The sequence below is a fragment of the Calliopsis andreniformis genome, chromosome 9 (genome assembly GCF_051401765.1).
Source record: "Calliopsis andreniformis isolate RMS-2024a chromosome 9, iyCalAndr_principal, whole genome shotgun sequence".
NCBI classification, from domain to species: domain Eukaryota; kingdom Metazoa; phylum Arthropoda; class Insecta; order Hymenoptera; family Andrenidae; genus Calliopsis; species Calliopsis andreniformis.
The window spans coordinates 4,473,526-4,496,677 of NC_135070.1; the positions used below are offsets into that span (position 1 = coordinate 4,473,526).

Here is a 23,152-nt window from a genome sequence, read left to right on the forward strand (position 1 = left end):
TAAATAAGTAAGAGAACTTTTTATGTAAATATTTAGAAATATACATATACATTATAAAGAGTACATATTCAGCTACAGATGAAAAAATATTGAAATGTTGATTTTAGGTGCCCAAAATAAAACGGAAATCAAAAATGACGAAATTGTATTCGGCCTTGTATTTTTACTACATTAATCCATACAATTCGTCATTTCTTATAAAAAAGTGTTAATATTTTCATTTTAATATTGCAAAATAGTATTAGATAGTAGATATGCCTACTTATACTTAAGTTATCTGAAATGGTAAGGCCTTTCTTTATTTCCAAAGTGATTAATCACAACGTTATCGAAAAATTAAATAACATAAAATTGTTATTGAATTATTGAATCGCTCATTCGCCAAATCGATTAAGTTTACAAATAAACGGATTTTAAATATAAACAGCTAACAATAAGTATCAATTAATTGTTTTGGCACTGAAATTTAAAAAAATTCAAACAGTGGAGTTAATAACCTAGAACAGTTAAATTCTAAATGTTTTATAGAACAACAATTAGTCTCAAGATGTCGCCTTAGTCGTTATTAAAACTACTTACAATTAGAAAAACAAGTAATAATTTTTCCTCAAGGATTACCTTTATGCTCATTAAAACTTATATAAAAATTAATATTTCAAATAAATTTTAAATAAATATCATTACAAATAAATGTAAGTGTATAATACAATATTAATGGTATGTTTTTTGATATGGAATATAATATAATTTATAAAGAAAAAGAATAGTAAATATTATTTTAGAAAAGATTTATTACAGCACTTGTGCATTTCTTAAATGAAAGGCATGAGGTAACAAATTATCTACTGTAGTTTTTAATACTTTTTTCATATCAGAACTTGTCATATAAACTGTAACGTCACCAAATTCAGCTATTGCTTGTCTACAAAAACCACAAGGAGAGACAAAAGTACTATTCTCAGTATCAGCTACTACTGCCACTGCTTTGAACTTTTTTCTTCCTTCTGACACTGCTTTTGAAATAGCCCCTCTTTCAGCGCATGTTGAAACAGGATAGGATGCATTTTCTACGTTGCATCCAGTAAAAATGGTTCCATCATTGCAAAGTACACCAGCTCCGACTTTAAATTTGCTATAGGGTGAATAAGAATTTTCACGAGTAATTGCACTCTCTTTTATCAAAGTTTGAATGTCAGCTTCTAAAAACAATGTAAAGATTTATGTATTACTAATATTAAACAGCTGTTACAGTACATAATCAATTAAATATGCTATATGTTACTAACTAAATACAATACATTTATCATTTTTATTATTGAGGAATAAATGCACACTCAGATTCACATAAATTTGTAGTTGGCACAATTACACAAAGTAACACAATAACACAAACAGGAATCTAAATGATTGTAGAAATATGGAATAATAATTTGTAATATGTTAAAAGCATATGCAAATTATTGTGTTGCAAATGATGTGCATTGAGGTGAATTGGAAGCATCTGAAACTAAATAATTCTGACAATTAAAAAAAAGACATAAATTTTACTTAATCCAACGAATACATTAATTAATACAAGTAGACTATCGATTAAAACGTCAATGTAACTACATATAATCGTAACAATATGTTATCTCAACACAATTTAATCACGAAGATGATTAAAGGCGGAAATGAATCAACGTAGGTCACGTTATCAAATTAAATAAACGAATTAAACTAATAAAATAACACGAATGTACAGACATAAATATAACAAACTGAGAAACTTTGTTGTACATAAATATTGTAGTGTTATATTCACCTAGCGCTGTGAAATCTTTAATTTCTTCTGTACTCATCTTGACACAGATTATTAAACGAATGTGTTCGATGTTCAAGATTAGGCGAACTTGTAACTCTATCTTATACAGGGTACAGGGTGTAACAAAAATGTTGTAATTCCTTAAAAGGAGCGATTTGAAACAACTTTTTTCTTAGCGAAAATGTTAGATAAGACTTCGTTAACGAGTTATTAATGAAAAACACTGGCCAATGAGAGCGCGAATCTGCCACTCGAGCGATAGCGGTAGTGTTGAATGGCGCTAAGCGCCTGTGGTTGTATTCCGAACAAGAAAGTTAATAGTTTATACAGAAATCCTGTTTTTCATCAAATTCACACAAACTTCACCATATTAGGTGATTCTTATCAAATATTTTAAATTTTAGCATAGAAATATGTACTTACCTTCATATAAACGAATGATATTTTTCACAGAAATCGTTAGTTTTCATCAAATTCGTTTAAACTTCAAGTAAGGCGACTTTTATCAAAAGTTCTGAATTTTAACATAGAAACAATTAACTACTATCGTCTAAAGATCGATATTTTACACAGAAATTGTTAGCTTTCACCAAATTTACTGAATTATAAATAATTTCTAATTGTAAGCGTAATTTATTGATTATTACATCTTAATGACGATTAATTATCTGATTTATTCAACTGTGTTTGTAATGATGTGATTAAATATTAAATTATCAATTTAAATATCAGACATGTGTTGTTCATCTAATTTTTCATAAATGTTTCTTTTGGTTTTTGTGCAATTTCTTACGTATTAGAATTCAAAACATGACTCACATAAAATTAAAAAATATCTTTATTTGCTAATCATTCATGTTTGACTCTACTTAAAGCGATGTATGATTTCTTTGTAGACAAATCATGCCAACCCACAGGACCTCTTTCGCAGTCTGCACATGCTAAATATTTGACTTTGTCTACTGTATGTGAGACACCAATATTTTCGAATGTGTACATATCCTCCACCAGCCAATAGTCAGTTATCAGTTCCTGTTGATCAGCTTCACCTTCTCCCTTACGTTGCACATAGGGTAGATTAAACTAGAACATTAGCAAACATTTTAATTAATTTAAGTTCTAGTCTCTTAATAGTTTCCTTCTCTTTATATCAATTTATATAAAACTAAATAAGCAGAGCAAATGCACGAGGTAAACAAATTTTTAGGTTAGATTTGAAATAACAAAATCTTGAAACGCGTATTGAAATAATACGATATCGAAAAGTAGTTTAATGATTTTCAAAATTGTCAGTAACAAAATTTGTTTGTTCATAAATTTGTTGTAATTTAATTGACTATCACCTCAGTATTTACTAGCCGGGCTGCGCCTGCATTCAACATTTTTGAAGGACAATATGTACAATAAACTCTTAATTTGTTTTTTTCATCTTGGTCCTTCAAGGAACTATAGTCCTGGTTCGTCGACATAGTTAGTAATATAAAAATTTAATATTTATACAGATGTATACCTGGCGTTGTTGTCAAACAGCGATACATTGACATTTGAAACTCGAAATTATACTCGTTCGTAGTATGAACAGCTGATATGGTATCGAGTGATCGAATGTCGATTCGATAGTCGAAGTAAATAAATTGCGATTATCGATGGTAGCAACTTCAAAAAGCAGCGTGTAAAAACTGTTTTGTGTAGACGATATTGCAACTGCAAATTGAAATTCTAGCTGGCACACTGAAAGGTAAAGCAAAAAGATTCTGATTCTCTATTATATTCCCCTTGGTATAATTTTTAAAAAATTGAAAAACAATACCAAACGTTAAATTAGTTGAGTTTGTTCCATGTAAAAATTGTCGCTCTCATCTACCGTAAACCGTAATGTAATCGCTAGATCGTTCAATTTCTGTCTTGTTTAGTAATTTCCAACCGAGTTCGTGAAACTTTTTATCAAAAGGCATCGGATCTGTCCAACGACTTTGACCTTCCTTAGGCCCAATGACAAAGACAAGCTTCCCCTTATAATTTTCGATATAATCGCAAAACGCTAACGCGTTATTAAAGTAGCAAAACAGGAGAGCATAATTTTCCGATATATTAATGTTTTGCATGTTATTTTCGTTGGCAAAGACCATGTTCTCTATAAACAATGGTGGAGAATATTTGCTGCACCACCACGATCGATCTAATTCTATGCCAATCACATCCAAACCTTAAAAAAGTATTAATCCCATATAAGATATGAATTAACTTCATAATCCAAAATAAGGAGTATTGTTAATACTACCATCAGTATAAAAAAAAGAAGAATTACGAGACACGTTTCATTAATGACGCTTTACTTGCATTTTATCGCGAATAAAAATTAAATTCTTTGGCAATTTCATCACTTACCAGAATACTTTTGAAATAACCATTCGAATAATCCACATCCGCATCCTATACTCGCTAATCCAACCACATTATGCTCGTCAATTATCTTTTTCATCCACTGTAAGTCATTAATGGTTGGTAACACCCAGAATAATCGACACTTTGCAGATTTATTTAAATTACAATCTAATTCAGCAATGTCCTTCCATTTTTGTTCACTATGGAGTTCAAGAATCTTTTCCTCAATCTCATCGTAACCCATAATGTGCATACACGCGTTCTCAATTCTGACACTTCCCGTCTACCGAGAGCACGCTCATCGATTGTTTATTAATAGTGCACAAAATTGGTGTTTGAAATCCTTGAATTACGTAATTTACTACATTGTAGATGTATAGATCATGAGTATTATAGCTTATCTGTGGTTGGATTTCGCGAGTCAAATAAGTCACCGTTGCATAATTGTTAAAATATAAAATTTAATTAATAAATAAATTACATTACAAAATTCATCAACAGATATCACGATCAAATGATTAATGATTCGTGAGGGTAATAAGTCACTTTCGAAGGCACGTACGAACATGTATCAAAATGTATATTTTCTACTATCTTGTACTTAAATCTAACTCCTGAGTCGCGTAGTGAATGTCATCGGTGGAGACGTTTAATAAAATTTTCTGGTATATGTCACTTCGCGAGTGTTCGCATATTAACAATCTGCTTGCACCTAATCTTCCGCAAACGGCTAGTATTTCCGTTACAGTGGGCACTTTTATGCCTGCAGGAAGAAATTTAAAGTTTTCAAATTTATTCGATTAAAAAATTAAGATAGATCAGAACAATGTCAAATAGTAAAGCAAACTGGCAACGTACCCTCAAAAGAGCACAGCGATTCGAGCTGTCTGTACGCATCTATAAAATACACTTCCTCGATGGAGGTTCGCGTGACTTCCGCTGATACTGCTTGTAGAAATATTTGTTCCATTTTCGAACAATGTTTTATCGCCTGCACCTTTGCAGACGCAATCATTTCGGATACAGCTTCAGCTACATCTTGTAAAGATATCATTTCAGCGTTCCGTGATTCTGCAATTTCCATCGCGCGGCGACATATGTCCAAAGCTCGTCTCGCATCTCCAGATACAGCGGAAACTTTCCTACGATGGAATTGCTTTGATAAATATTTATAAGTTGTATACTCATAAAAAATTAATATGTAACAGTTGTGGTACCGTGCAACAAGTTGTACAGCTTCGCTTCTGAAGCCATCGAAATCCTTTAGTCTGGACATTACTATTTCCTGTAGCTGTTTATAATTGTATGGTTGAAAAGTTAAGCGTGTAAGACCCAAACGGGACGTAACACGACCCATTAGGACTCTTTCTGGTAAATCCATGGTGTTGGCTATAGTAACCACAACTAATTTGGACATTGCCTTTGTTGGCCAATCTAATAAGTTGTAGACAACATCTTGGCGTTTTGTACACAAAAAGTCGAGCTATAATAATTAAAATTTTTGAAGTTACTACAATTAATATCAGCGTTAGTAGAATTAATTTTAAAATTAAACAAAAATTTTACTTCATCTACAAGAAGTAGTGTCATTTTAGAATTGGCTGTATGAAATCTTTTTTCGAGTATGCGATACGCTTGCTCCCATGTAAATGTTTTGCCATCCAATTGCTTTAAAATTTGTACATAAGACTGTCTAGGCTCAGTTATCTTCATACCATTAATGGCAACGTAATTGAAATCTTCTAGTTGACCTTTCATTATCAACTTTTGCAAACATTTTACTGCTTCGTTCACAGTTGCAGTTTTACCTGTTCCTGGTACACCACTTATATATATGCATCTACAAAAAATATTAAGTTATCAACTGTGTTCTATAAACAATAATCTTTCTTAACTTACCCTCCACTTTTATCTTCCAATCTTTTGTTAAGAAATGTAAAGATGGTGTTGAACTCTTCTTCCCTACAAGGCAAAGATTTTGGTACTGCACTAACGTGTAATCTAGATCTAGCTTCTTGTAACGGCGTAGCTGGTTTTAATAGAGTGCTATGTCTTTTTCCCATGGACGGTGTAAAATTGCGTTTTGTTAAACGTGATTTCGGAGTACTCAAAAGAGTTTCTTCTAGCCGTAAATGTATGCTCTTTCGTGTATTATTCCGCCTTTGTGGTGTATTTTTCTTTGCAGATGAAATTTTAATACGTTTGTACATGTCAGCCAAAAACTCTTCATCATTACTATCATTGTGATCAACATCTTGGATATTTTTCTCTGCAGTTTCAGAATTTATTTTCTGTTTATCCTTTTTGATAGGTGTATTTGTAGTTGGAGATGAAATTTTAATATCCTTATACATATCAACTAAACAATCTTCTTCAATGCCATCCTTATTTTTATTAGCAAGTGGAACATCCTTTTGTACGCTTTCAGAAAGTGCTCTTTTTTGTTTATTCATTTTAACAGATGTACCATTTGATACATCTTGTTCCTGTAATGCATTCTTTGCTTTTGGTGAATTAATTAATTTGTTATTGGCTATTTTTATTAGTTGCTTATTCATTTTAACAGGAGTAGTATTTGATAAATCTTGTTTTTGTACTATATTCTTTGCTTTTGGTGAATCAATTAATTTGTTATTAGATATTTTCATTGATTTAACTTTAACTGCTTTAGAATCTGTACCACTATCATTTTCAGTATCCTTCATAGAAGGAATACGGTTTCGTTTAATATTTTTTATACTAGATTCTGGTGTTTTAGGCTCAGAGTCACCCTTAACAGTATGTACGTTTATATCCTTATTTTCTTTCTGCTGTGTCTTTATTGCTTTTACATTAGTAATTACAGAATTTATAAATAATTTATCTTCATTATAATTAATATTTTTTCTACTTCTCAAACTTGGAGAATTTATAGAATTGTTTGAGTGATTTAAGGAAGGAATTGTTGTGCAATGATATGAAGAAAATCTTAAAGGTGGTTTTCTGATCCTAGTTCTAGTCAGTTCTCCATTACCTTTTTCTGTTTGTTCTGCTTTCTCTTTATCGTTTATTTTGATTTTTCCAGCACTATCTTTATCTGTGGACTCTTCACTTTCTACTTCAGAGTGACTTTTCTTTCTTTGTTTTAATAATCGACTACGTGATTTACGCATAGGTTTTTCACATTCTGAATCTGTATCAATTTTGTATAAACTTTGTTCCGTAGATCGCCTCAATTTAATTCTAAGTGAAACTTTCTCATCTTTAAATGAATTCTTTTTTGGCAGCTGATACTTACTATTCCTAACTATATTTTCTTCATCTGAATCTACATTAACAAAAGTCGTTCCTCTGTTCTGTGACTTAGTTGACTTTCTTATTTGTACTTTGTTCACAACAGTCTCATCTTTTTGTGTATCAGAATCAGATTGTTCATCCAGAAGTGCAACTATTTGATGTTCCAAACATTTATTTGCTCGCGTAGACATCGCAGATATTTATCGTTGTACTTTTAGAAATAAATTTTCTCAACGTTTCAATTTTATTGATAACACAATAGTGCAATTAATAATTTTTTGCATAAATGAAAGCAAAACGTCAATCTAATAAATTTAATTGTATAGTATACATTATTAAATATTTATTTTTTCTTATAAACATAGATTTTCGACGAACGCTCGTTATATTAATAAAAAAATAGAAATGCAAATACTCCTTTTAGCCACGTTACTCTTTACATTAGTCCAAATTACTCAACAACGTAAATACATACATATATACCGCCAATTTGTTTTCTTGGAGTATAACCATAAACAATGAAGTCAATTTGAATTGACTTTCACGTATTCCTTCCATCTGCTTGTGTTTCAATGCTCTCTAGTGTCAATTGCAAGGATTACAATCGGAATGTGATGTCGTTTCTTGCGTACTTGCTGAAACTCAATTGTTTATTAAAATTAGTATTTTGGTAGTTTTATTGAAGTTTAAAAATTTATTGTCTATCATATTACATAGCATGATGGATGACGATTCGCGTACAATTTGGTGTGGGAATTTGAGCGAGAAAGTAACGGAAGAAATCCTCTATGAATTATTCTTACAGGTTTGTGTACTCATACAGATGCGTAAACAAGCATCAAAGAAACAAATTTAATAGTTAATCACTATAAAATTATTGTTTTATTAAATAATTTGTAATTTTCAAAAGAATCAATATAAATTTAAATCTAACATTACAAGTATATGATCGTACTTATTTTTTGTACGAATATCAAATTTGCGGTTATAGTTCGAGAATGTTTTTGTCTCTGCATTGGTTGTTTTTTCATGTATTTTACTAAATTGATTAAACAGTTTTGTTTTTCGAACGTCTATTTTAATACTTGATACGTTTCTTCATGGATATATTTTGTGCAATGTTATAGGGCGGCCCTGTGCAAAGAGTTTCTATTCCTAAAGATCGCGATGGCAGGCAAAGAACGTTTGGATTTGTAACATATAAACATATTAATTCAGTATCATATGCCTTGAGTCTATTTGATGGTACAACATTATTCAATCGACCTATACAAATTAGTACCAGGAACAATGCAGAGTTACCACAGATAACAAACACGCAGGATCATTCTCTTAATTTTAATCATATGCTTCAGTTAGGCCAACAGATGTTGATAACGAATGAAGGGCCTCATTTAAAATTAGATATCTTTGGAATGCACATGTTACCACAAGTCAATACTCATTCTAATCAAATAGATAATCACTCTCATAAGGATGATAAAAGATCTAGGAGAATGCATCCTTACGAAAGAGAACATAGTAAACATAATAGTTATTCAAAAGATCACAAGTCTAGGAGCAGTCGTGATAATTATAAATCACATAATTATTTTAGACGAGATCATAGGAGTAATAGACATAACTATCGTTAATATTCTATATCATGTAAATAAGTAAAATGTGTATATTAGTTTTTACTATTACAAGAGTTTCTTTCCATATAAATTTAATAATACATGCTTTTTCAAAATTATAGATATTTACATCTCAATATATTATTTCAGTTTAAAAAATTTTCAATTAAGAAGATAGAGAATAAGTTTAACATGTAATCTTATATTTTATCTTTTGAACTTTCAAGTTCTTTATAAAAGTGTATATCTAAATGCAGTATGCTCTTTTTTATTTTAAGGGTCAATTAATTCCAAAATTAACATTCAGTGATCAAACTTTTGGATTTATGTGCTGCAGTAACCATCAAACATATAATAGTAGTTATTTGGCTTGTAACATTTTTGATTATTTATCCGAATTTTTGTATTTTGTTTGAACATACGTGCAGCTTTTTCGGCTAGCATTATAACTGCAGCATTGATATTACCACTTGGTAACGACGGAAGTATAGACGCATCGACAATGTATAAATTTGTTGTACCATAAACTCTGTAAGAAATAATTTACATAAGAAAAGGAAGAAAGAGAGTTTATCCCAAAAACTATTATTACCTAAATGTTTGATCAACAACATCACCCATACGACATGTACTAGCGGGATGATAAGAAGTTAAAGTCAAATGTTGTACATAACATTCCCAATACTTCGTACTATCAAATATTTCATTTTCGCAACCAGGAAAATGTTCTTTGTAAATAGATGCACCAACATTTTTCATGGCATCTGTTTCAACTAATTTTTTTACAAATTGTAGTCCTAAAATGCGTAACAATTGTGCAATTTGATCATAAAAAAGGTCATATATTTTATGACATAAACATTAGTCAATCACGATACCATCAATGAGAGTTGCAATGTCATCCCTATTTGATAAATATTTTGGATCAATTAGCGGCGGATCAAAAGGGTTGTTACTAGTTAATTTAACTTCTCCCTTACTTTTTGGATGTAGTAGAACGGGAGCAATTGTTATTGTATTATTACATGATATAGGAGCAAAATATTTGTTATAAACCTATAAAATAGGATATCAAAAATTAATACTTACATATATAAATAAATACTTGACAAAACTTGAATAATTGCAATGCACCTTATTAGAAATTCCCAGAGCTTTTTTTAAAACAATACCATTATCTTTTGACAATCCAAGTGGCATCACCATTATTTGTAGATCTGGTACATTTGATTTAGTTTGTTGGAAAGAACTGTGAAGTGTTCCTAAGACTTCAACTCCTGCAGATGTCCAAGGACCTAAATTGTATAAAATATGGACAAAAATGTAATATATTATAAATATTTATGTACAATATTTTAACTGAAGAGAACACTTTACCTTTTCCAAAAAGAAAATAATTCATTGCTGATATAGGATTAAGAGTATCAATCATACTTAAACCCATACTTGTGTTTAGTAGAACTAAGTCAAGTCCAGTAAGCACATGGTCTACTAAATGTTGACCAACTGGTAAATCACTGATTACATTTATCTAAATAATAAATAGATTATTATAAATAATGTAGTCTAACATGTACCTAGAAATGATTGTTTATGACATAAAATTAAATTTACTTTTAAATCTTCTAAATGTTTTCTTGGTCCAATACCTGATAACATTAATATTTTCGGAGTACCAATCGCGCCAGCACTCAAGATGACACCTTTCTTTGCAATTGCTTTAAATCTTTTATTTGATACAAAAAATTGTACTCCCACTGCTTTCTTTAACTCCATTAACACCTATTCATAACTAGATATTAAATAACTGATTTGTTGTTTAAAGATCAATCTGAATTCCTCATTCAATATACCTTTTCAACATAAGCATGAGTAATAGTAGTTAACTTATTTTTAAAATTTTCATGTAGTAATCTATCTGTACTCCAACGTTTTCCATCTTCCACTGATAATTGAGCTTTCATGAATCCTAACATAAATGAAATTATTTGTAATATTGCTATGTAATATTTGCTATGTTTAATTAAATTACCATTTTTTAAATTCTTATTAATGTCACCAATATGTTGATGCAGTTCTTCTAATCCTTTTAAAATTACATCAGTAAGATCAGAATTCCAATTTGCTTCCCTTACAGGTATTGGTCCACCGTTTTGTTGCGTAGGTTCTAAAAATGTAAGATTTTATTAACAATGTAACATATAAGACAACGATAAACTAATACTTTATTATTGTACCAGTGAAATCTGGAAAGTATTCAGAGTAATCAGAAGGATGTCCTCGTACATAAAGCATATAATTGAGACGACTGGTTCCACCAAGAATTTTGCCCATTGGCCATCTGCTTTGCTACAATATTTTTAATAATAAATTTATATGTCCAGTATTTTATAGTAAACAAAATAGATTACATTATTAATTAAACCCTTGCAAGCATTTTGTTGAGGCACTGTAGTATATTGCCAGTCATATGGACTATTCTGAATTAAAGGAGCTAAGAGTGGAATATCCAGAAAAGGTGGTGCATTTCCACCAGCTTCCAACAATAATACATCATTGTTGTACTCGGCTAGTCTTGCAGATAAAATTGCACCTGCACTACCGCCTCCAACTATGTAAGAAACGGTTATACTTTCAATTTTTTCATAAAATTTACATATTACATACATATATTATAAGTATATACATATTCATACGTAAAAATTGATCGTAAAGTATAACCTACCAATGATGTAGTCGTACACTTTCGAATCATTGATTTCATTATAAAATTGACACCTATAAATATCAAAGTAGTGACTGCAGGTAAGGTAATTAGAAAATATAAATACTGTTATAGCAGTTATTGCAACTACTATTGCCTGTAGTATAACGAACATTTTGGAAACATATCGCTAGTTAAGGTTAGGGTATGGTCATATGATTAATACGAAATTTTTTGTCAACTATAATTCTATGTTTCAAAATTATTGATTACTGCTACGTAAATAAGACACGTGGAATATAGTAGTTTCATATTTTCGTTTATTGAATAAATCAGGTACTTCATCATTAATAACTGTATACACTCAATTCACTGGTAATACGTATTATAATAAACATATTGATAAGAAAATACGGAATGTACCTTCTTTTATTAAAAACAAAAAAAAGAAAAAAATTTATTGGAAATTAAATCTTATACCGTCTCATCATGGCATACAGTCAGTCGCAACAGCGATTGGCCATGTAACAGGACCCTTTAATATAATATCTTCTAACATAGATTTTATTTTTACAAATTTTCGTTTAAATTCTATGCCACAGCCTTTGGACAATCGAAAATCAACCAGTATTTTTCCATCCATTTCAACAATATTCGCTTTGAAAACTAAAGGCATTTTTCTTCTGTCCGTACCTTGTATGGTGATCTATAAGAAATGATTTTATCGTTAGAAACTTGCTATATAGAGTAAGAACAACAAACGCTTTTTTGTTACTTACTGAGCTACAATCATTGATACGATAGGTATAATTTTCATGTTTCAAACAATTTACTAATCTCTTTATAGTTGTTTGTAATTCTGTTTTAACGAAAAATCTTGTCATTCGCCGTACCAACCGTTGGAAAGTATTTTGCTGTAAATGTAAAAACAAATTGCAAATATGTGTACATAAGTATTAACAATATCACAGAAATTCTCAAGAAATTGTATTACCTGGCTTGGTTGTGTAAACTGTTTATTTTGTATTTGTGTGCATAATAATAAATCCTCTATATGGGCTGGCTGTGAGAATGAGAATTTAGGTCTCTCTTCCAGACCAAATTGTGTCATACTATTATTATCTATTCCAAGTAATTCAGGTTGAGATAAACCGAATCTTGTTAAGTTTTCATCCTCTAACATCTGCCTTGAATCTGTTTCATCAGGTCGAATGCATCCTTCTACACTTCCAGCTATGATGAAAAATTGTTAAAAATCTCATTAAAAAACTGGTTTTGTTGTATAAAATAGATGCTAGAAAGTTAAGTTACATTGCAATAAAGTGAGAATAAAATAATAAATGTAAAAATATTGAATTAATTCTCACTTTGAAGGTAAAAAACTTCAGTTGGTTGTACACGCCAGTGCTCTTTGCTTTGGTAATCTAGCTTTATGATCCTTAATTAAAATCATAGAGCTGTATTACCAAAGTAAAGGCAAAAGCTTTGATAATCTTGAAAAATATTAATTTTGATTATATTTTTATATTTTCTGTTTCACTGCTTGATGGTAAATGGAAAAGAAAATATATTAGATACTTACAAATGTATTAGAAATTGTTGCTTATAATATCCACTCAGTTAGATACTAAGCTGCTTTGAGTAATTTAATACGTACTCAGAGTCACTCAGTACCTGACTAAGTAAATACTTATTTGATCTTATTTCCAAGGATTTTTCAAAAGCTGCTATACATGCAAACATATGAGAATAATAATGCTACATGCAAGAACTGATACATTACCTTTTTGAAATTTCTTCATGAACCATCTGTGTTGCTTAATATCCTGTATGGTATATCTGGATGATGGTGAATGTGTAAGAATATTTTTAATGAAAGATAATGCAGAATTATCCAACTTTTTCCATGGTGTAAGAGACATGTACTTCCCCTCTATCCATGCCCTATATTCTGGACATTCTGCCAAGGACTGATCCCAAGGCAGTTCTACAGTTTAGACATGGACCAGTTAAATACTAAGAAATGCAAGTTATGCATTAGAGACCTAAATCATCAAACTAATAATTGCAAACATCTGTGCTTTACACAAGGTGCAAAGATCAATTCATAATATTACTAATTTCTAGAATTACTCTGAATATTTATGAATTTATTTAGTTAAATTTATAATTTCAATATTCCTAATCTATGCTTTATTATTTATTTAAATTTGTCAGTTAGACAAAGCCAAGTTATATAAAAATATAAGTAAAACAGCCAATATTTATATATGTTTCTATTAAGATTATTACCTCCAGCTAACAAAGCCACAAGAATTATACCACAAGACCATATATCAGCAGGTTCAGCATGGTAACGGTACAATAATACTTCTGGAGCGACATATGGCAGTGTTCCACATCTCCTTTCTAGTAAACGCTCTTTACCTTGTAAACGGTATATTGTTGCCAGACCAAAATCAGAAACTTTTAGATTATCATTTTCATCTAATAATAAATTTTCTGGTTTCAAATCTCTGTGTGCAACACCTTTACTGTGAAGATATTCTACAGCAGAAATTAATTGCCTAAAATACTTCTGTGCTTCCCATGTTGGCATGCCAATGTCAGGCTCTGTTTTAATTAAAAAGATTTTAATTAATGATATATACTTCAAAGATCAATCATCAAGTAATAATATTATAACTTACCGATTCTATCAAAAAGTTCTCCCCCAGAAGCGTATTCCAAAAATATATATTCCACATTTGGCTCACTACGTTTTCCATAATACTGTATAATATTGGGATTAGATAGCATCCGATGAATTGTAGTTTCTTTTTGAACAGTTTGACGAGCATCTGGATGCTTTTCTAAATCTATCATTTTCATAGCAACAACTTCTCCCAAAGATTTATTTATAACTAACTTTACTCTGAAAAGAATCATTCATATTCAAAAGGAGTTGAACAATCAAGCTATGAATTTAAAAAAAAATTGTACCAGCTAGTATTGTATTTTTTTATGAAAAATATTTTTTGTTGAAACGGACATAAAAATGAAAAATGTGCGACATACTCGCCGTAAGCGCCTTCTCCCAATGTGTGCGCTAATACCCATCCGTCCACGAATTCCGTCATTCTGCTTCAGCATGCCTCTTCGAGATGGTGGCGAAGATCTTTGTTCTTTGATCGGTTCTTGCAGTTGCCGGTCATTTACAGTAACGATCCCCGCTATGAAAAAAGAAATTATTTCAAGGAAATACTATTAACACACATACATATATCTCATTTTAATATAATGCTTACGTTAAATCATGTTTCATATAATAACGATTGGATTCTCCAAACACGTGGTTTTAATCACACCGACGAGAACACCATGCTTGCGGTTTTAACGAACACGAAACGTCGACTTATTACATTTAAAAATATTTGTTTCTACGAATGTTAAATTTTTTTAAAAATTCTTATCGTATTACCTTCGACAATTAAGATAATCGTAACAGAAAAAGGTTTATAAATCGAAGTATTCCGTTTCCGTTAACAGAGAAAATTACTGTGTTACGAGAGAAAGTATACGAGATTCATCTCGGTCTCTAGGAAAACCAACTCATTCTGGTGACTTTTGGATACAGAATTATCATATTCTTATTGGCTAAATGGAGATATTTAAAAAATCTTAAAGTCCCTATTTTTCTAACAGTAAGTTAAGGAGCAGCTAGATACGAACGGTTGTTTCTTTATTTAATTAATTTTGTGAATTCTGGAATTCATCTTTTCGAATGGTTTTGATAATAATAAAGGAGTCAATAAGTTTGCATCTCATATATTTAAGATCAGTTTATAAATGTTACCGTTAGATGTCGCTTTTTGGTCCATGCGCGAGAAGCAAGTTTTTAAATGAGAAAGTAATATTTCTGGTCTGTAGAATTAAAAATACTGACAATGAAAAAATAATCTAATCATAATAGATCATTTAATAGTAGTATAAACTGACTGTTCTATAAAATGATATAACAAAATTCAGTAGAGGATATCTCTAAAGAATTTCTTGTATGTTACTAGATAGAAAGAGCAAGGAAGCTTTAAAGATTCCTTGACTTTAAAATGAAAATTAGCAACTACTTAAAATGAAATTAATTTTAAAGTCAATTGTGTCAATTAGAACTTTTACCGTAAAAAACGAAGATAAATGTCAGTCAGCTCTGAGTAAATCGTGTAGTTGAATCCTCATTTGTTAATTAGGTATACGCATTTGAAAATTATACAATTCGCCTTTAAACGTTTATATATTATTAAAAAATGAAGGCTCAATAGCAATTACGCTATTCTTAATTTTCGTCTTATTTTTACATTTAAAACCATCTTTTAAACTATTGTTCACCTATAGCCACACACTCTACATACATGACAATCAAAACTAATACAAATATGCCAATTTATAAATACACTTTTCATAGTACATTGTATTGTATTAAAAATGTATACAATATTATTTCCACATTTAAAGCTAAATCATGTATTAAATTCAATAGAACACTGAAAAGGGTACCTATAGTAACAAGCACATAAAACATGTTTTAGTTTTTCCAATTTTTTGCTCTTGTATACCCATCTTTTGCTTTTTCGAGATCGAAGAAGTCATTGTACTCCTTACGACTGATCTGTAACGAATTTAAGTAAAAATAACAAATTTACTATTGATTAAAATTTTTATCCTTATCTAATGCAGATGAAACAAGACTTACTCAAAGATGTTACAGTATCAGAATCAACAGAATTTTGTGAATTCATATGTTTTGCTACTGAATCAGTATTTAAAGTAGATGAAAGTATTGTATGATCAGCTAGAGATAATGCAAAACTGGTATCAGATAAGGCAGTTAAATTTCCAACTTGTTTCATTGTCATTTCAGCATTTAATAATGTACCATCCTGCAAATGTGAATATACATATGTTAGAGAAAGTTTCATCCAAATCATTTCTAATTTTTAATTTCTAATTTTTAATGTAATTTTAAGAAAACTTAAAGGTTTCTGTTATAAGAAAAATAATAGAACAGTTACAATAATGATGAATATTATAATTACTTCGTCTTCTGATGTTTCAACGAGCTTCCTGCTTTCCCTAAACCTTTGAAGAATTCGGTCGTGTGGCGATGTTACTGTGAACTGACGAGGATAAGAAAATTCTTTCCTAGCAGGTGTTGTTCCTGAAATTAATATGGAAAATTACACAATTTATATTTGTTTTTTAATTTGTATGTTATATGTATATACTACCAGTCGGCATATCACGTTGTACATCTTCTTCAAAGAATTTGTTTATTTCATCTGTCGTTTCATGTAATTGTTCAATAACGATATTGCTTCTTGAATTTGTCTCAGAAGTTTTACTTTCTAATTTCTCAGTTATTTCTTTAAGAGCATTACACGTTTTAACTTTTTGATCTTCCACGATCATCATATGATTTTTACTTGTATCTTCAATTGTCTTTTGCATGTGCTATAAAAACAAGATTTTTAAATAAAAAATACTTTTAAACGTTATTAATTAGATTTAAATTATCTGTAAATATACATTGATTGCTAGTAGGTATTCATTTTTATCAATATCCATTTTTCGTTGAACTTCTTTAAGATTGCATTCAACAAGATTTTGATATTGTTTTAATTCATCACAGTTTGTATTTATATTTGTTTCCAATTTACTCGATAAAATCTTTCCTTCTTCCGCAGTCCTATTTACTGTATCTTCAATCTATTTTTAAAATAACATAAAAATAATTTTTTAAAGAATTCTACAAAAATTACAATTATTGATAAAAGTGTTTTTCTTACCTTCTGTGTTCCAACAATAACGGTATTGTCAATCCGTTCTACCTTATTTTTTATTTGTTCTTTTAAATCATTTTTCATTTTAACAATAGTATTGGAAGTATGCATTGACTGATTCTCTATTTTATTACATATTTTATCGATATTATCACATTTGTCAGCGACTGTGGCGTAATGCTTTTGTCGACTTTCCTTCAAACGATGAAACTCAGAATACACATTTTCCATCGTCTGAAAAAATAATACAGGGTTAATTAATAGTGGAAATTAACAACATAATGTGAAGATTATACACATGTAAAACATTTTTTATCGATACCTCAGCAAACAAACGTTGTTTCTCTGTATATTCTTGCTTTTTACGAAGCTCCTCTATGCTTGTTTTAATATTCTCAACTTTTTTTCTTAGCCTATTACTCGCTTCCACTTCATTTTTACAAGCAGAATCTATCATTTCACATGTCTGAATTGAAGCCGCTTTTAATTTTTTAGATATGCTGTTTTGTACGAGTTTTAAGTCCTCCGCTATTCTATTCTGAATTATGGTATTAACACTTTCAGCTAATTTCATAGAAACAGCATTCAAAAATTCAGTTCTGAATTCCACTGTACTGGCAGCATTTTTTATTTCATCTTTTATCCAATTTTGATAATGTAAATGCTGAAATATTTATAGAAATTCAAATAGTTAAAGTTTTCAACGAATGAAAACATTGTTTTAATACAGTTTGATAAATACGCACGCGATCATTCATTTTTTTTGTTACATTACTGGCACATGTTGAATATTGATCACTAAGATGTTTTGAAGTTTCATGTACCTCTGTATCAATATTATTACATTTAGTAACGACTTCTGTACCTAATAGAAATCAAAGTACCTTTTACTTTTATGAAGAAATTAAGAAACAATATCTCAAAATATTCATATTCTATGCCAGAATTTATATTACCAATATTACTTTTCAGGGAAGTGCAAAAGTTTTCCACGTTTTGTTCATACTTAGCAATACTTTTCTGAATGCCCTGTAGACATTCATTAATATTATTTTTAAACTGATTACCAAGAGTTTCAAATGTTCGTTCTGCTTCACTAGAAAAAGATTATACATGAGTACATGAAAATTCATGTACTGCATTCACGAGTGCATGAAAAGATATACACATATATAACTTACGTTTTACGATTAATTTTATCGTGTAATTTATGCGAATCTGCGGCTGCTATATCCGCAATACTCAGCAGAGTTTGAGCTTGAGACAGTAAAGCTGTCTCGGTACGAACATGTTTTTCTACTAAATATTTTTTTTCGTCCCGCTCTTGTGTTGTTACTTTCAGTCGATAGTTTGTCATATTTAAAGATTCTATAAGACTATTTAATTTAACTTTAACATCATTTAATTCCTTTTCTTGAGTTAAATTTTGTAATTTAAGTTCTTGATATACTTTCTAAAACAGAAAGCCTGACAATTCATAGATAGTCACATTGATAAAATAGTTATTAATAAAAAATTTACCTCTTTATCTTGCATGTTTTTCTCCAATGCTTTTATGTTATTAATTTTTTCTTCTATTTCTTTACTTTGCTGAGCAATTATTGCTTGCATTTCATTGTAATTATCAGTTGCAAGGTAAACACCATTTCTTTCACGTGTTGCTAATAAATCTTTTCGCAATCGTTCAATTTCTTCTGTATATTGTTTAAGGAATTCTTTCTTTGAAAGTTTTTGATTTATTTCTGGACGATTAGTAATATTCTTTGCACGATGAGCATAATCTAATGTAGATAGTGTTTCTTCAAGATTAATACTAGCAGGAGATACAGTTGCAATGATTGATGTTTTTGTACAACCCCCTAAAGATTCTTGTAGCAGTCTTGTAAGTTTGGATTCTCTGCAAAGCATAACACAAGAATATGAAATAAAATATTTTTCTCGTAATGCACAAATAAAATGCTTTTACTACCTGTAAGGTATATGAGGAGCTCTTTCAACAAGAGCTGTTATAACTCTGCCAAGAGTTAATAACGATTGGTTAACGCTACCAGCTTCTCGTGCTCTTCTATCAACAGCACCAGACCTCCCAACATTTTCACTCCCTGCTAGATCTACCAAATTTAACTTTCCTGTTTTTAAGACCTCTTCTCCCTCAACAGTATTTTCCTTCGTATGTACAGTGATTGAAAATAATGTATGAGAGCGGCTGTAAACAATTACATATTAATTCTAATGATTATATACTTAAGATAATAAAAGTCTAAGTTTGTAATATACAAGTAAAAATTAGATTTGATATTATTAAATTTAACTACCTTGATTGAGCATTCATGAGTGTTGCAGCAGTTCTTCTTCTCTCCAAACCCTTTTCAAGAATTTTATATACTTCACCTTTACTATGTATTGTTACTTCTTCTAATCCATTTATAATCACTGCACCTTTTTTTGATGTGTCTTCGTATAATCTGTTTAGCAAGTTTTTGTTTAATTCTATTCAATAGATTTTAGCAGCTGTACTTTGTCAGTTATATACTACTAACTACTGACTACTGACTCTTGATTAATTATTGACAAACACATACTTCATATTTTTGTCAGAACTTTAAACGTTGTATATTTAGGTAATACTTTGTTTTAGTTGTACCTATAGAAAATACTGACAAAGTTTGACTACTAAAACTTAGACTACCCTGTATAAGTAACAGTAATCACTCTAAAATAACATGTCTTTGAAGTTTTCTAAATTGCATATCTTTATCCCTACACTATTTTCTGAAATTTGTGGAACTCATGCATTCAGTTTGTCAAAGATAAGCCCATTACTCAAATTTTGTTTTCAGTGATTTGGAAAAAATTACTGTACATACTTTATGCTTACCTTATTTTAGATCCATCATCATTAGGTGATAACAAGTCAAATAATTCTTCGTTATAGAGTTCTAGAAAACTAACTCTGATTCTATACTCTGGCGATTCTGATGATTGCAACTCATCGAATAAATGACTTAAAGAACGCGGAATTATGCCTGCAGTTGAATCCTGTACATTACATAATTCTGTAGAAATATTAATAGTCCTTCTAATTTTTTGGTATTCTGATGAATGCAAACTATCAATATTTATCATACATGTTACATTTAAAAAAGAATAAAGAAATAATAATAGAGAGGATATTCCTTTTCCTGTATCCTGAATGTTTTTTATTGACTTTTTGGAATAAATATCTTTAAATATTATCCGCCAACTCAAATTAAAAACAGGTATGGCTCTATTGTGACTCCATATGTATGAAAAATAAGTTCTTTTATGCTTTCAATAACATTAATAAACTATTCTATAATAAATACAAATGTGATACATATGTATAATAGTTTGCCTCCATTTTAAGTAATTAAATATTTTACACTTCGCCAATGCAAAGTTGAATCATTGTTGATTCCTTCCATCGTGAAAGTTTTCCCTGTACCAGTCTGTCCATATGCCAATACTGTACAATTATATCCAGCCAAAACTTGTTCCAACAAAGGACTAACAACAGCATTGTATACATCGATCTACCAATTAAAAATATATTATGCTACTTTTTTACCTTTCTACAATTTATAAGATGTATGATAATTTTTAAATTAAATTATGAACTCTTATGTAGTTTATTCATCTATAGTAATGTGCAAATACCTGTTTTGAAGAAGGTCCAAATACATTATCAAACTTAAATTTCTTTGAATATTTATCCTGTGGACGTTCATGTACAATCAACTCTTTATCATTAGGTATTTCTACTATATCTTTGGATTTACTGTTCCTCTCTATGTTATTTATAGGCCTGTCAAGAGAAATAAAAATATTAATTTATACAGGATGTTTCACATCTAAATTGATAAACTTTGCCAACATGTTTGGAAGGTCATTCTGAGTAAAAAATGTTATATATATCATAGGTCCATTCATCTCTGTTTTCGCAATATGAAAAGAAAAATAATATAAACCACAGGTACTTAAGTTTCAAATATAATTATTTATTTGCAATTCTGTTTTACAGTTATTTCTATTGCAAAATTTATTACTATTTATAGCTATTTACGTAGTTGCATGCATGTAATAAAGATGTGATTATTTTGAGCAATATGTTTAAATTAGTTTAACCAGTATAAATAACTGTAAAACGTAGTTGCAAATAAATGATTATCTTAAAAAATTAAGTACCTGTACTTTATATTACTTTTCCTTTCATATATTATAAACGAAGATGAATCAACTCATTATGTGTGAAACATTTTTTACCCAGATGACTTTCCAAACAAGACGGCAAAGTATGTCAGTTTTAATCTGGAACACCCTTATAAGTAATTAATACTTTATAGATAACTTCATATAGGAGGAGTACAAAATTAACTATTCTTCATAGTGATCACACAGTAAAATATATCACTTTCTGCAAAGAGTGATGAAGTAGGTTTTTTTACTTGTCAAAAGATGTACTCCTCTTCATAAAGCATATTTATGTATTGAAATTTGGAAATATTTGTATCTTCACTTACCTAACACGAACAGACACTTGTATGTGCTGATACTTATCCTTTTTGCCAGTCCGTGTATTGTTCATACTCATTTTTAAATTACTCTTGTTTCTAAAGCTGCTTGCAATATAATCCGTTACAGTTTGTATTGTACGGATTTTAAATGTGTACTTCCTCCAATTGTCAACAGGTGCGCTGTTTTATGTTGCACACTTCAAATTGCTTCATACTGTCGGCTTATTTCAAGTTGTTCTTCGGCCGCATCGATACAGTCGGTAATGATGAAAATGATCTAAGAAAAAAATTTGAAAAAGAATATATCGCTTATTATGAATCGTAAAATTGTAAATCGATGCAACATCGAATAAGTGATGAATTGCACTTTTCTAGATATTTGATTTAGACCATTTCCATAATTACTAGCTCACATATAAACATAAGTATTTTTAGTCTATGTTCAACCATATTCGATACGCAGAATGCCAATTTAAAAAAGCCGATTTTTTTTGTACTAAAATTATGTAGCATTTTTACTCAAATTATTACAAAATACAGTATTATGTCTTAATGAATATTCTAAGTGATAAAATTGCCAATATAGATTAATAAATGAGATTTATCATTATTTGTTTAACAAGTGTTTACATAGGCTTTTGGTAAACAAGCAATTAATTTTGGTGCTCAAAATCGTTGCATAATAAATTGTAAAGATCCTATAATAACTCTAGATAGTCAAATAACGAATAAACGAATGGATAAATAATTTACATATTCAATATTTTTGTTAAGGTGTTATAGTTTATATGCTTAGAGGAAAGATTTTTTTTCTTCTAATTTAAGTTTATATGTATACAAAGGTGCTGTCAGAAAACATCGTTTCTGTATTTATTTTGTTCGTTCATAGTTTTATAGTGCATCTTTGCAATAAACAAACAATTTTTATTATTCAATATTATTGTAGAATGAGTTGTGAAGTTCTTATAAGCTTCTATATTTTGTTACTGACTCTATTTGTAGAGGTCTCATAGACA

The 23,152-nt window shown here is 29.8% G+C and overlaps 7 protein-coding genes across 10 annotated transcripts; 1 reads left to right on the plus strand and 6 right to left on the minus strand.

Annotated features, from left to right (window-relative positions):
- Window positions 1-773: 773 nt before the first annotated feature.
- LOC143183155 (cytidine deaminase-like) lies at window positions 774-2,191 on the minus strand. Its single transcript, XM_076384610.1, has 2 exons — window positions 1,805-2,191; window positions 774-1,199 (listed from the first exon to the last, which is right to left on the minus strand). The coding sequence occupies exons 1-2, from the start codon at window positions 1,839-1,841 to the stop codon at window positions 793-795; spliced, it is 444 nt and encodes a 147-aa protein (XP_076240725.1). The 5' UTR covers window positions 1,842-2,191; the 3' UTR covers window positions 774-792.
- Window positions 2,192-2,624: 433 nt separating this feature from the next.
- On the minus strand, window positions 2,625-4,584 carry LOC143183752 (guanine nucleotide exchange factor MSS4 homolog). Of its 2 annotated transcripts, XM_076385448.1 has the most exons (4): window positions 4,193-4,584; window positions 3,615-4,010; window positions 3,315-3,535; window positions 2,755-2,887 (listed from the first exon to the last, which is right to left on the minus strand). In XM_076385448.1, the coding sequence occupies exons 1-2, from the start codon at window positions 4,440-4,442 to the stop codon at window positions 3,661-3,663; spliced, it is 600 nt and encodes a 199-aa protein (XP_076241563.1). In that variant the 5' UTR covers window positions 4,443-4,584; the 3' UTR covers window positions 2,755-2,887; window positions 3,315-3,535; window positions 3,615-3,660. The 2 variants fall into 2 exon arrangements, with proteins under 2 accessions (XP_076241564.1, XP_076241563.1); XM_076385449.1 differs by lacking the exons at window positions 3,315-3,535; window positions 3,615-4,010; window positions 4,193-4,584 and adding an exon at window positions 3,148-3,308 and having other exon boundaries at window positions 2,625-2,887.
- Window positions 4,585-4,748: 164 nt separating this feature from the next.
- Orc1 (origin recognition complex subunit 1) lies at window positions 4,749-7,877 on the minus strand. 2 transcript variants are annotated; one of them, XM_076385446.1, is made up of 5 exons: window positions 6,089-7,877; window positions 5,756-6,029; window positions 5,407-5,672; window positions 5,048-5,331; window positions 4,749-4,952 (listed from the first exon to the last, which is right to left on the minus strand). In XM_076385446.1, exons 1-5 carry the CDS (start codon window positions 7,654-7,656, stop codon window positions 4,780-4,782), a joined length of 2,565 nt encoding a protein of 854 aa, XP_076241561.1. In that variant the 5' UTR covers window positions 7,657-7,877; the 3' UTR covers window positions 4,749-4,779. The 2 variants fall into 2 exon arrangements, with proteins under 2 accessions (XP_076241561.1, XP_076241562.1); XM_076385447.1 differs by lacking the exon at window positions 4,749-4,952 and having other exon boundaries at window positions 5,088-5,345.
- Window positions 7,878-8,087: 210 nt separating this feature from the next.
- LOC143183143 (uncharacterized) lies at window positions 8,088-9,484 on the plus strand. Of its 2 annotated transcripts, XM_076384594.1 has the most exons (3): window positions 8,088-8,270; window positions 8,593-9,112; window positions 9,360-9,484. In XM_076384594.1, exons 1-2 carry the CDS (start codon window positions 8,184-8,186, stop codon window positions 9,097-9,099), a joined length of 594 nt encoding a protein of 197 aa, XP_076240709.1. In that variant the 5' UTR covers window positions 8,088-8,183; the 3' UTR covers window positions 9,100-9,112; window positions 9,360-9,484. The 2 variants fall into 2 exon arrangements, with proteins under 2 accessions (XP_076240709.1, XP_076240708.1); XM_076384593.1 differs by having other exon boundaries at window positions 8,593-9,360.
- Window positions 9,406-11,971, minus strand: LOC143183144 (glucose dehydrogenase [FAD, quinone]). Its single transcript, XM_076384596.1, has 11 exons — window positions 11,807-11,971; window positions 11,493-11,692; window positions 11,319-11,430; window positions 11,114-11,248; window positions 10,935-11,050; window positions 10,696-10,863; window positions 10,459-10,612; window positions 10,216-10,376; window positions 9,960-10,137; window positions 9,674-9,878; window positions 9,406-9,610 (listed from the first exon to the last, which is right to left on the minus strand). Exons 1-11 carry the CDS (start codon window positions 11,958-11,960, stop codon window positions 9,406-9,408), a joined length of 1,788 nt encoding a protein of 595 aa, XP_076240711.1. The 5' UTR covers window positions 11,961-11,971.
- Window positions 11,972-12,267: 296 nt separating this feature from the next.
- Grp (serine/threonine-protein kinase grp) lies at window positions 12,268-15,309 on the minus strand. The gene is made up of 8 exons (XM_076384592.1): window positions 15,073-15,309; window positions 14,843-14,997; window positions 14,476-14,699; window positions 14,078-14,398; window positions 13,569-13,772; window positions 12,780-13,018; window positions 12,565-12,699; window positions 12,268-12,491 (listed from the first exon to the last, which is right to left on the minus strand). Exons 2-8 carry the CDS (start codon window positions 14,902-14,904, stop codon window positions 12,273-12,275), a joined length of 1,404 nt encoding a protein of 467 aa, XP_076240707.1. The 5' UTR covers window positions 14,905-14,997; window positions 15,073-15,309; the 3' UTR covers window positions 12,268-12,272.
- Window positions 15,310-16,212: 903 nt separating this feature from the next.
- On the minus strand, window positions 16,213-22,480 carry LOC143183046 (kinesin-like protein Klp61F). Its single transcript, XM_076384422.1, has 17 exons — window positions 22,143-22,480; window positions 21,280-21,427; window positions 21,006-21,155; window positions 20,480-20,640; window positions 19,917-20,066; window positions 19,571-19,807; window positions 19,123-19,498; window positions 18,783-19,054; window positions 18,558-18,697; window positions 18,348-18,466; window positions 17,924-18,265; window positions 17,608-17,835; window positions 17,348-17,527; window positions 17,050-17,272; window positions 16,858-16,979; window positions 16,515-16,701; window positions 16,213-16,430 (listed from the first exon to the last, which is right to left on the minus strand). The coding sequence occupies exons 1-17, from the start codon at window positions 22,211-22,213 to the stop codon at window positions 16,420-16,422; spliced, it is 3,117 nt and encodes a 1,038-aa protein (XP_076240537.1). The 5' UTR covers window positions 22,214-22,480; the 3' UTR covers window positions 16,213-16,419.
- Window positions 22,481-23,152: the final 672 nt, after the last annotated feature.

What these genes read in the sequence shown, in the direction of transcription:
- LOC143183155 (XM_076384610.1), bottom strand. Translation starts at nt 1,841, where the DNA reads ATGAGTACAGAAGAAATTAAAGATTTCACAGCGCTAG. An exon ending in TAAAGATTTCACAGCGCTAG is followed by an intron (nt 1,200 to 1,804) that starts GTGAATATAACA and finishes CATTGTTTTTAG; the next exon opens with AAGCTGACATTCAAACTTTG.
- LOC143183752 (XM_076385448.1), bottom strand. Translation starts at nt 4,442, where the DNA reads ATGCACATTATGGGTTACGATGAGATTGAGGAAAAGATTCTTGAACTC. An exon ending in GTTATTTCAAAAGTATTCTG is followed by an intron (nt 4,011 to 4,192) that starts GTAAGTGATGAA and finishes TACTTTTTTAAG; the next exon opens with GTTTGGATGTGATTGGCATA.
- Orc1 (XM_076385446.1), bottom strand. Translation starts at nt 7,656, where the DNA reads ATGTCTACGCGAGCAAATAAATGTTTGGAACATCAAATAGTTGCACTT. An exon ending in TTGGAAGATAAAAGTGGAGG is followed by an intron (nt 6,030 to 6,088) that starts GTAAGTTAAGAA and finishes TATTTTTTGTAG; the next exon opens with ATGCATATATATAAGTGGTG. An exon ending in GCTGTACAACTTGTTGCACG is followed by an intron (nt 5,332 to 5,406) that starts GTACCACAACTG and finishes ATTCCATCGTAG; the next exon opens with GAAAGTTTCCGCTGTATCTG.
- LOC143183143 (XM_076384594.1), top strand. Translation starts at nt 8,184, where the DNA reads ATGATGGATGACGATTCGCGTACAATTTGGTGTGGGAATTTGAGCGAG. An exon ending in TCTATGAATTATTCTTACAG is followed by an intron (nt 8,271 to 8,592) that starts GTTTGTGTACTC and finishes GCAATGTTATAG; the next exon opens with GGCGGCCCTGTGCAAAGAGT.
- LOC143183144 (XM_076384596.1), bottom strand. Translation starts at nt 11,960, where the DNA reads ATGTTCGTTATACTACAGGCAATAGTAGTTGCAATAACTGCTATAACA. An exon ending in ATACTTTCCAGATTTCACTG is followed by an intron (nt 11,249 to 11,318) that starts GTACAATAATAA and finishes TTACATTTTTAG; the next exon opens with AACCTACGCAACAAAACGGT. An exon ending in AACATTTAGAAGATTTAAAA is followed by an intron (nt 10,613 to 10,695) that starts GTAAATTTAATT and finishes TTTATTATTTAG; the next exon opens with ATAAATGTAATCAGTGATTT.
- Grp (XM_076384592.1), bottom strand. Translation starts at nt 14,904, where the DNA reads ATGACGGAATTCGTGGACGGATGGGTATTAGCGCACACATTGGGAGAA. An exon ending in GGAGAAGGCGCTTACGGCGA is followed by an intron (nt 14,700 to 14,842) that starts GTATGTCGCACA and finishes GATTCTTTTCAG; the next exon opens with AGTAAAGTTAGTTATAAATA. An exon ending in AGAACTTTTTGATAGAATCG is followed by an intron (nt 14,399 to 14,475) that starts GTAAGTTATAAT and finishes TAATTAAAACAG; the next exon opens with AGCCTGACATTGGCATGCCA.
- LOC143183046 (XM_076384422.1), bottom strand. Translation starts at nt 22,213, where the DNA reads ATGAGTATGAACAATACACGGACTGGCAAAAAGGATAAGTATCAGCAC. An exon ending in AATACCTACTAGCAATCAAT is followed by an intron (nt 17,273 to 17,347) that starts GTATATTTACAG and finishes TTGTTTTTATAG; the next exon opens with CACATGCAAAAGACAATTGA. An exon ending in TTGAAACATCAGAAGACGAA is followed by an intron (nt 16,702 to 16,857) that starts GTAATTATAATA and finishes TCACATTTGCAG; the next exon opens with GATGGTACATTATTAAATGC.